Source organism: Convolutriloba macropyga, chromosome 7 (genome assembly GCF_964194025.1).
Source record: "Convolutriloba macropyga chromosome 7, txConMacr16.3, whole genome shotgun sequence".
Lineage (NCBI taxonomy): Eukaryota > Metazoa > Xenacoelomorpha > Acoela > Convolutidae > Convolutriloba > Convolutriloba macropyga.
In genome coordinates, this window is record NC_134474.1 from 34,030,069 (window position 1) to 34,041,771 (window position 11,703).

The following is an 11,703-nucleotide window of genomic DNA, read 5'->3' on the forward strand; positions in this document are numbered from 1 at the left end:
GTATCTGAAGATTTTGCCGAAGAAAATATTTTCTTCAGTGCTCCTGTGACGCACTCCTTTAGCTGTTTTTGCAGTGTATGGTCATAGGCTTCTGGACTATGTCGAGATAGTGGTTCAAGCAATGAGACTATACAGATATTTTAACCAATATCATAAATACCAGTCGGTTTTGTACTAGACTCAATTTTTCCATCTCTGAGAGGTTACAATCCACAGGCTGGTAATTCAATAGCTGCAGATATCAAGTAACAATTAGTAATATCACTCAAGCAGTGGGATTCAAAACTTAGCGTATGTGATTAATGAAGTGATACCAAGAATTACGAGCTGCATTAGATAGTGATGACTGTAAATAAGTACTTAGCCACACTATAAATGGGATCATACATACGCTTGTTTTGCTTACTCTAAATTTGGTTGATTACTTCAATTTTCAAAATTGGTTGAGTGCAAATTTTAGTGACTTCAAGTGAAAAGTGATGAAATTTTTTGGAAAAAGCGATAGATTTTTTTTGGAATACAATGCACAAAAACCTGTTCATGGGAGAAAATTAGTAAAAAAAAATCTAATCACTTTAACCAACAAAAGTGTCTTGAAGCACAATCATATGTTAAGCTTGTGCAAAAAATAGCTGGAGGACATACGAATTTATTTTCAAAGGAAAGTTCAATTATTTTCTTTACTTTGCATTATATTCAAGTTTTAAATTATCTATACGCAGCTGTTTTATTCCAAACAAGCAGCAAAATTTTGGTTCTTTGGAACACAGCTCATTAGAAATTAGAAAAATTTCAAATTGATCAGCGAGAGCATTTATTAATTAGGAAGAATGTTTTTCATCACCTTGACGTAAACTGGCAAAGCCTTACTGATGAAAAATGTGCTTCCGATTAGACGTTTTAGATTAAAAATTGGCAATATGCACCAGACATATCACTAAAAAATAATATTCGATGTATTGCGGAAACGGTAATTACATATTTCTGGTATCGGCAAAAGATATAGAAAACTTTGTTAAAGACAATAAATCAATTTCAATGTCGCTCGATTGAGAAAAGTTCTTAAATTCCGATTCCATGTGGAAATAATTGGACTACAAAACAGCAACCTGCAAATTTTGAATGAAAACAAATTATGATTGAGCCAGAACAACTATAATACATATTTTTCCGAAAATCTTCAAATCCTTAAGTTTCAGATTGCTTTACATTTATGAACAAAATGGTAATTTTTGACACTCCAGGAAATTGTACATTGTCCTCCGTGCTGATTTGTAAAACAAATAGTAGAAATGCAGTTTCACTGAGAAAATCGTATAAACAAGATTGGTTGATCTTGATATGGTTAAGGATCGTTTGTTAATAGTTTACTTCATTCAGGATTTTATTCAGGCTGATGTTTGTATCAAGAGCGCTAGTGAGAATACAATATACAAGTATCAGTGAGTGGCAAAACTGGTGGTAGGAACAGAATTGTTTTCGAATAAACATAGTTAAGGTAACATGAATCTCAAAATTGAACGTCGGGTTCCCAATTTAATCATTGCAAACAAATCCACAAAATCCTAGTGGTAATTTCAAAGATTGTCTTAGAGTGGAGACAAGTAGCGAAACAGCTGCAAGAACAGGAAACCTAAGTCTTCTGCTGAAGAACCTCTGCATCAAAGCTCTATTTTTCTTTTTGAAAAATCAAAACAATTTAAGCTGTAAATTTCTTGACATTTCGATTGCGCTTTACCTTATTTTCCGGTTTTACACCTCAAAAATTTTAAAACAACCTTATAGTTTTCTTTGTATTTTGTCTTCAAGTTACTCTTTTAGGCGAAATCTAGTCTTTGTGGCGCAATTTTGAATAGTCAGAGTCTCTTTCAGGCTGGTCTTTTAATTTGAAATTGGACAAATGTACAGACTTTTATCCGTGGCCAGAGTGTCAGCGGATAAAACAACTAAAAATGAAAAATTCCTTTTAAGCACGGAATAAGACACAAAGATTTTGTATGCAATTTCATATTCCAATCCCTAACGTAAAACAAAAAGAGTTCAGAGAGCAGTCAAATCGAATTTCTCTGCTTTTAAGACCAAACATATCAGAACTGAAAAGAATTTAGAGTTTTTTCAATCAAAGGAGTTTGTTTCTAAAGAGTGCCTTATGCTGATTCATAAGCTAAATCAAGGTTTTCTCAACCCCACTGTAAATACTAGCAAAAAGCTCCCAAATCCTAAAACTAAATGAAGTCTTTTGTACATGGGGACTTCAATTTTTCCCACGAAGAACCCAATTGCTCGTACTATTCCGAAAACGGCAAAAAACTTGGGAGTCTAATCGGTGAAGGGTTTTTTATACTTTGTAACAACGGTGATTACACCTATCAATCGGTTGACGGAAAAGGAAACTTATGCTTGATTTGCATTTTTGCTATTCCGCATTCTGTTTGCGCAATTCAACGTTTTCCATGTTCCAGTGGATCATAGCAGTAATCACAGAACCACGGTTACAATGTTAAATAACAAAAAAGCAATATGCTTGAAATCAAAAATCACCTTTGAAATATCAAGAGAAAACGGTAGAAAAACCTATAAATTGTAGAATCTCTAACGTGCCGGTTATCCAAGTAAAGAAGATTCAAGTGAGTACAGCAGCAATTTGGCTGAACTAAAACAGAAAATCTCTAGAAGATTCCTACGTCAGCGCAAACCAGTTTTCAGACACAAAAATTGATAAAAACTAAAAAAAAGAACAGCAAAGAGATTTGAAAAGTCCTCTTAGCGAAGATTATAGATCTCAGAAGAGATAAATATTGACTCAAGAAAAATTAAAGTGATCATTTAGGCGACCAGAACAACAAAGAGTAGCAAAAATCTGGGGTGATAAGGGCAGCAAAGGTTCTTGGAAAGCAATCGAATATTTAAGCAACGATAATGAGTCTAAGCTATCAACCACGTACTATCCGAACAACTTGTTCTTCAAAGATCGGATGGCAGTCAGAGATGAAGAAAAAAGCGAGATTTTCAAAGAATTGCTTGAAGACGCTCTGCAAAGTCATACATCAGACTCAAATGTTAACAACATTGGGGAACACATGCATATAATCTGAGAAAATCTACTATAAACTTGTCAAAAAACTACCAAAGAGCTTTATAGCGTGTCTCATTTCTGACTCTATTAAAAACTCAATAATTCAGTTAATAATTCAGTTACTTGGAAAGATTCGCTGGTAAAAGGGCTGTCGAAGCAGCAGGATAATATCAAAATAATTTCTCGCATCGGCATATCAAAAATCCACATTGTTTGCTCAAAACTTCACGAAGAGTTTCAACCTAGTTATAAGAAAGGTCGACAAGTACCTATTAACACACAGCAAAAATTTCATGAAATGCTTTGTGGGTTGCTATAAGAAAAACATAGGCAAAAAATTCATCGTTCAGACTTAAATTGTAACTCTCCTGTTGTAATCTCAAAGTTATAAAGGTAACCCAATTAAACTTGAATCAGACTCGAAAGAACTTAGAAATCAAATCACACAAACAAATCTCAAATGCCGCCTATAGATATGATATCCTTGACGATCCTATCTTACCAAGTATTATATTTTTTCCGCATAGCACAAAGCAGCTGATTTCTCTTCGATTTGAATGAAATCAACATATATTCAACTAATATTTCATCCATAACCGCAAAGCATTGTACTATTAGTACAGTTAGTGGGGATATGGCTGTCAAAATAGAGGTTTAAAAAAGGCTTATACTGTTCTGTTCGATTGAATTTCATTAGTCGATGGGCTGTACATAAATTGGTCTTATATTTGCGTTTTGTTTATTAATATTTTAATTGTTACATACGGAACAGGAGGACTATTTAAAGCAATTTTATGCTTTGCCTTGAAAAGGTAAGGTCAGATAATTTGAGACCAAGTTTTTCAGAACGCCACTTTGCAAAACAAGGAAAAAATGGCGAGATTGCAAATTTATTTACAAATGGAAATCGCCCCCACGAATCTAAAACTCAAGCATTACTATCAGCCGCATCGCGGAATGCATTAAAGAATTGAGACCATTTTTTAGATCAGCACACCTCTAATTACGATTTTTGTATTCTTGCACAACAAAGTCATTCTGTTGTGATTTTTTACTTAAAACAGATCAATATCAGTTCTGCACATCAAATCATGACATACATTTTCAGGCTATGAAAGATTGCATCGCTTATTCAACCGAAATTTCATTTCAGTCTTTCTTTAGAAACACTCGTTAGATGTGACGCATCCAGACCACGCTTAGGTGCTGCCCTTAAGCAACTAACAGCGAAGGGTAGAGGAGGTTTTTCGGCTCTTGAGGGTGGCGAAAATTGCAAAAAAAATTTTATGAAATCAAAATGCTAAAATTCGTGATGCTAAAATCTTGAAAACCATCTATCACATCTAGAAAGTATAGAGTAACCTATTATTAAACGCTAGAGGAGACTCCTTGGCTCTTGAGGCTGGATAGACTAAAAAATGACAAAATTTTAAGAAAATTGCAAGCTTTGTCAAAAAAATGATAAAATTTGTGATATTAAAAAGTTGAAAACTATTCCATGGCCGATAATAAAAATTCAATAACCTATCATTAAAACCTATAGGAGGTTTCCTGGCTCTTGGGGCTGGAAAACCATAGATAATTACAATAAATGTTGACAATTTTGAAAAAAATTGCAATTTTTCAAAAAAGTCGATAAAATTTGTGATGTCAAAAAGCTGGAAACTGTTCCATGGCCGATAAAGTTTTTTCAAACCCTTAAGTAGGTTTTCTGGCTACTGCGTGGGGAGTAATGACAATAAATAACAAAAAATAATTGCAAGTTTTTTCAAAAAATTGTTCAAATTCGCGATATTAAAATGTTGAAACCATTCTATTACCACTAGAAACCATGCAGTAAGCTATTATCAAACCACAGAGGAGTTTCCTTGACACCTAGGTCTGATGAAACTCGAATAACCACAAAAATTGTCAAAAAAGCTCGAAAAATTGTGAAAATTGGTATAAATTTGCGTGTTTCTAGCGAGCGGTTGTTCGTCAGTAGCTAGCCACGAGAAGGGTGGGTGGGGGTTGCACCAGGGTGCTGAGGAGGGGCAACATTAGGTTGGGGCCAACAGGGCGTTGGGGGAGGTGGGACAATATTGGGGGGTCAACAGTGGGGGGGGGGGGGGGTCTTCAACCTCTAAGAACCGCACCCTTCACATCATAATTATAAGTCTGAAAAAAAGTTTGAGCCAAAACAGAGCTGAAAGGCTCTAAGAGTACTTAATGCCCGCTGGGCGCTACCTGTTTATCCCGTTTTTGTGGACGAAAAGTCAAATGGGTCAAGCGAAAAATCGCATAAAAAAGACTGAGTATTTTTCGTGTTGTTTCGAGAAGATCTTTTTTTCTAAGAAAATAATCTTTCGATGAAAAAAGCTCAAAAAACTTAATAAGAATTAATTTCAATTCTGAATTGTCACTGCTACTTTTAAAATTAAATTTTCATTTTTGGTACCCCATAATGCTCAATCCATTTGTATCTGGCAATCCCAGTGCACAACCCAAGTTGGTCTGATCAGAGCTGGCTTGGGTCACTCATCTCAACATGGTTGATTCAATTGTTAAATACATTTCTGATTCTCTTACGGTTGCAATTCATTAGAGATCAATTAATATTGTGTTTGATAGACTTTTCGACAGATTAATTACCCAAATTTGTGGATAGTTCAAAATTTTCTTAACAAGTTGACAACTTTTAGCGAATTCAAATTTATTCAAGAAAAGTACTGGACAAATTATTTATTCAGAAATTTGATAAATCACTGAATATTTTCTGATCATAGAACATGTAAGTTTTCAAATTAAAATTTTAACATAACCGATTAAAGTCGGGCAGGTTGCTCTCAAACGATCAAATGAATGGCGAGCGGTTGGCTTTCGCAGTAGTTATCTGCGGCTTCATGGGCAGCAAAAAATTGCCGCCCCCATATAATTATGTGTCTCCGCAACAGCTTCAATGAATTCGGGACTTAGAAATTAGTTAAGAGATAAGAGTACTGCTTAGCGACTTAAAATCCTCCGGTCTTGCAAAAATGCATTAAAAAGACCAACAGGACTAATGTAAGTGCTACAAACTTCGTTTGGGAGCAATTGAACATCATTTATTGAAATCAATAGTCAATCATGACAATGTACTGTTAATAAGAGAACTGCGAACTGGTACACCAATTTATTTCATTAATTCATCAGTCTTGCCTGTCTAGAAATCAAACCCCTCCCTAACCAAGATATCTTTGATATTCAGGATTCAGGAGAACTGATCGCTTTGGCAATTATTAAATAAATGAGCAATTAATTTTCTAGTTGCAACTGAAGCTAAGGAGTTGCAAAATTCTTCAGTTTAATTTATCTCATTTATTTCTACATTATATACTCAAAATCAACAGAATTTGTTACGCAATCAATCAATGAGAAAGGTAACGACCTTGGCTAAGATTTTATCATTGTTACTTTTTTCAAAAAAATACCCCCTTAAGACTACTTTTCGCTTTCATAAAAGGGTTAAATTTCTGATTTTTTTCGCACAAAATGTGATCAATGTCTCCAAAATAAAACATCATTTGGCCACCATGAAGCGTTTAAATAACTAATAGTCATGTTCCAAGAATTAGGAAATGGATGTACTGAGTAGTTCATTGATTGCATTGCATGCAGAAACTTGACAACATTACTCTTCTGGTTCAGAGTGTCCTGAACCAACTGGCTTCGTAACTTGTCAAATTCCATCTGGACAACAGGGACGTCTATTTGTTCCAAGAATTTTAGACCACCCAGCATTGCTTTGGCCTCTGAGCCCTCGATGTCTATTTTGATGATGGCTTGAGTAATGTTTTGGCGTTTAAAGGTCGGAATAAGTTGGTCTAGTGTCGCTGCAGGCGTCTGAAATGATAACAATTCCCTTTTACTTCATATCTTTCAACCATAGCAACCTGTCTCTCGGCCTTTTCTTTTGATTGCAATTTTTTCTGCATACTGCTGGTCCGTACATTATATACTTAAACGACGGGGTTAATCGCGGGACCACATGTATAACTTGAGAGTTCAACCCCTAGTTCTACTCTTGGTATATAGTTGAGTATTAAAGAAAGTTAAATGCAAATATGAATTAATATATTATGTTAAACAGCATCAAATATGAACCGAGCATGAAAGGATGGAGTCCTTAAAGTTATTAAGACTGAGATAGCGCTAGTCAACACAGGTTGAAATATTCTAAGTTAATTTGTAACTTAGATAGAATTTAAGAGATGTTAATTTATAACTTAGAGAATTTAAGTTGAACTTACCTGATTTCCAAAATCGTGCTAAGTTAATATTTTCTGACTTAGAGAGTTCTTAATTCAGAACTACTCACAAAATATTCTTAGTTAAAACTATCTCAATTAAGATGAGATTTGAGCAAGGGAGCATGATTTAAATCATAAGTTATCGGGGACCAAATTGTGCTTTTGGTTGAGCGTGCAAGCTCTTTTTATACTTATGGACACGTGGTTCTCTAGTATCCCATTGGATAGAGATAACAGTGCCGACAGAGTTACCAAGGTTAAGTTGGTGTTCTCTGTGTGGCGTGACAATATCACGTCATGGTATTCTCAGTTTAAGATAGTGATCTTAAAATAGTAGTTTATTCAAAACTACTTAGTGATTTGTTCACACGTTAAAATGGATTTTGTCCAATGCAAGTTTGTGCTTCACGCACTATAACGTAAATTCTCAAAATAGAACTAAGATTATCAAACAGTGTTACTGAGTGTAGCACACTTCAGTACATCCGCATAATTGAGACAAGCCACAAGTTGTTCATTTGTAAATATTTGCGCCATATTCAGTTTTTAATGTTTTGTCTAGACTAGTTTACCCAAATTACGCAAAGTCTAGATCGAACGTCGTCCGAATTGCTTTCAAACGACTGGCGAGCGGGTGACTTCGTTAATAAGTAGCTACGATTTAGATAGGCTAGCTTTAGCTTAACTGAGGGTGTGATCACGGTGAGGGGGCATGGGGAAATTGAGCACGTTGGGTTAGCGGTGAATGATGTAAACGGGTGGGCGTTGGTTTGTTGTGTGCGTGTGTGTGTGTGTGTGTGTGTGTGTGTGTGTGTGTGTGTGTGTGTGCGCGTGCGTGTGTGTGAGCATGCGTGTGTGTGTGCACGCGTGCGTGTGTGCGCGTGTGTGTGTATGTGCGTGTGTTTGTGCACCTGTGTGTGCACGCGTGTGTGTGTGTGTGTGTGTTGTGTGCGTGTATGTGCGCGCCTGTGTGTGCACGCGTGTGTGTGTGTATGTGTGTGTTGTGTGTGTGTGTGTGTTTGTGTGTGCGTGTGTGTGCGCCTGTGTGTGCACGCGTGTGTGTTTGTGTGTGTGCGTGTGTGTGCACGCGTGTGTGTGTGTGTGTGTGTGTGTGTTGTGTGTGTGTGGGTTTGTGTATGCGTGTGTGTGCGCCCGTGTGTGCACGAGTGTCTGCGTGTGTCTGTGTGTGCGCCTGTGTGTGCACGTGTGTGTGTGTGTGTTGTGTGTGTATGTGTTTGTGTGTGCGTGTGTGTGTGTGCATGTGTGTGCACCCGTGTGTGCGTGTGTGTGTGTGTGTGTGTGTGTGTGTGTGTGTGCGTGTGTGCGTGTGTGTATGCGCCTGTATGTGCACGTGTGTGTGTGTGTGATTGTGTGCGTGTGTGTGTATGTGTGTGTGTGTGTGGGGGGGGGGACGGGTTTGCGCTCTCGTTTTAGAGGACGAAAAGTCAAAATTGTCAGACGAAAAATCGTTCAAGCGAAAAAAAATTTGCATAAAAAATGACCGCAGCACTGATATAATGGCTACAAACTTCGTTTAAGAGCAATTAAGAACCCAAAGAAAAAAGCCATGAAAATGAAGTTTACTTGAATGTTCAATATTGTCTAGCGTTCAACGCTTCTGGCCGTGCCAGGCGAGCCAGGGCCATGCTTTAGAGGACCTTGGGACTTGATTTGACATAAATTTATCACAACCGAACAAATTATGACGGCTGAAGTTTAATGTTAACATAGGGGTTTATTTCCGTGGAGGTTAATTTTCATAGGGGTTTATTTCCGCGAGGGTTCATTTTCATGAGGATTTATTTTGGTGGGGGTTAGCTTTCATTGGGGTTTATATCGGTGGGGGTTAATTTTCATTGGGGTTTGTTTCCGTGGGGGTTAGTTTTAATATGGGTTTATTTCCATGGGGGTTAATTTCCATAGGTTTTATTTCCAAGAGCCATGATAACCCTACAAAAAAGTTCAGTGATTCACTAAATGGAGTAAATGATACTGGTGAAATGCCAATAAAAAGTCAGTTTGTAAACATAACGCAATAACCACGGTCGAATTGTTCTCAAACTGCGGTGGGGCGCGAATTTTAAGCTCCGGTTTGAATTGGGGCTGTGGCTTCAGCATGGGCGTCATGAAATAGTGTAGCTAACTGACCACTCAGTTGTCTTCAATTGTGTAACGAAATTATCTTTTGCATAACAATGATTTCATTTGACAGGTTAACTTTTGACAATTAGCTGGCGCAATTGAATTCAACTGCAGCAACGAGTGCATGCATGATTTCAATATAGGTTGGCCAAAAAAGTCTCGTGCAAAGAAAAGGCTGAAAAACGGATTTGATCTCACACAAAAGACGACAAAATCAAAATTGCTTAACCAAATGTCGCATTGGAAATATTGGAAAAACAATTATTTTAAGAAGTAGGTCCAATTCACATGCAACAGAAGTTTACACTGAACAGTTCAAAAATGGTGCAAATCAGACAAATACAGCTTCGAAGCTGCAAACTTGTCGATCATATCCGTGTAGCGTCGGCTAAATTGCTTTCAAACAGAAGTTAGTGCATACTTTTCCAAAAAGTAAGACTCCACGGAGTTAAATTTCCACGGAAATTAGTCCCAATATCATCATTGATTTTCTGTCGTGACAATTTGTTCGGTTAAAATAGTTTCATATTAAGTCCCAAGGGCCGATGAGGCATGGCCGTGGTCTGAGAGGCATGGACAAGTGCGTTAGATGCTTGATTTTTCAACAGACAAGAGAAGTCTGTTTCTCTACTGGTGATTTTTCTGGGGGAGGGATGTTTCCTACCTAAAAATGGGTCACAAATGAGTTCGAAAAAACAAAAACAAAAATTAATAAAAACAACTACTTTAGGGTGCTTACGATCATCAGAACTTTAAAAATCATTTAGATCACAATGTTTTGTTGACCATTAGTGGTTAGTACAGACACCCAGGTTAGGCACAATCGAGCGATTTGTGCAAGTGGATTTCACACGCGATCTTAATACATTAAATCTGCAAAAAACCCTTATGTTTCCTAAATTGGATTTGATTGAAATATTTTGAGTGGATTAAGTCAGTCTTCTCCACAAACTCGTTTAGGTATATACACTGACCGATAAGTGTACGTGCTTTTCAAAGGCTTTTTTAAATAAAATTATAATAAGATTTGAGGATATGAGTAATAAGATTTCGCGATTTGCGTGAGTCAGATTTAATTGCTCTTAATTATATAAATTATTCTCAATTATGGGAGAAGGGATATTTGTGCATTTAATCATCGATTAAACATATAAATGAAGGTTATGACAAAAAAATCCCGGACAACATAGTCCAATGAAAAACCGATAGAGCAAAATACGTTACAAAAAAACGGATTAAGAGCTAACAAATGAAATAGTTAAAACAATTTTTGAGATAAGCTTGCACGACATTGTGATCGAAAGAATTGTTTCACTTTACCGTACATTAATAATTATTCTTTAGGTATTCTGGGAGAGGTTACATGAAGATATGTGATTTTTTCTTAAATAATACAGATTTTCGGTCAACGAGCTTAGTCTGATTCTGACTTTTTTTCTTTTGTTTTGGGCTGTTTTGTCTTTTCGGCCTTATTTTGTCTGGACTGTTTTTGACTCTTTTGTGAGGGGATAATTTGTTTGAAACTGTTCTGTCGAGACAACCTTGATAGTTCTTATAAACCTTCAAAGGAAATTGAATTGATTTAGTTTTACTCATTGTGAAGTTGATAAGATAATTTTGACTGTTGATAAGAAATTATCTTAGCTTTCCTCTGCGCTACCAAAAGCTTTCATTTTTGGTTGAGAGACAGCGGTTTTAAGCCCAACTACTAATTTTGATCATGATGCAGAGAGTATAATTGCAAAATAAGTTTAACACTCATTCGGTTTTTTTCCTATCGGGTTCTTTCACAAGGACCTTTGGAGAATTCCCGAGAGGAAGATAACGAAAAACATATGGTTGCCACAAAAGTTTTGAAGTTAAGACATCATATGTACCCTAATAAACATGCACTCAAAAAATTATTTAACATTTTTGAAATCGCTTTGCTGACCTAAACTTGTGTCAAGAAGAATTTTACGGAGCTCAGTTTTTGCAAAAACGAAATTTTAAGCCAGTTTTGATAGAATAGTGTCCCCAACATTTAAAGTCAAAAAGTTTTAAAACTAACGTCGGGTGAATTGCTCTCAAAAGACCGGCGAGCGGTTGGTTCCCAGCTGGGATATTAATATTAGGAGAGGGGGGGTGTCAGGAGATGGGGGTAGGAGTGTGAGGGCTAAACGAGCGGGGGGGGGGGGGTCCAAATCACCATGGTAGCAATTAGAGGGGTATGGAAGG

At 36.6% G+C, this 11,703-nt stretch overlaps 1 protein-coding gene across 2 annotated transcripts in view; it reads right to left on the reverse strand.

Annotated features, from left to right (window-relative positions):
• Window positions 1–6,208: 6,208 nt before the first annotated feature.
• LOC142342221 (uncharacterized) overlaps window positions 6,209–11,703 on the reverse strand; it is a 26,683-nt gene continuing 21,188 nt past the window's right edge. For both annotated transcript variants that reach the window (XR_012759157.1, XM_075393478.1), the window contains one exon: window positions 6,209–6,937. Coding sequence is in view for 1 of the 2 variants with exons in the window: in XM_075393478.1 (XP_075249593.1) it covers window positions 6,919–6,937 (19 nt within the window). In the remaining variant the exon portion in view is untranslated. The remainder of the gene's footprint in view (window positions 6,938–11,703) is intronic.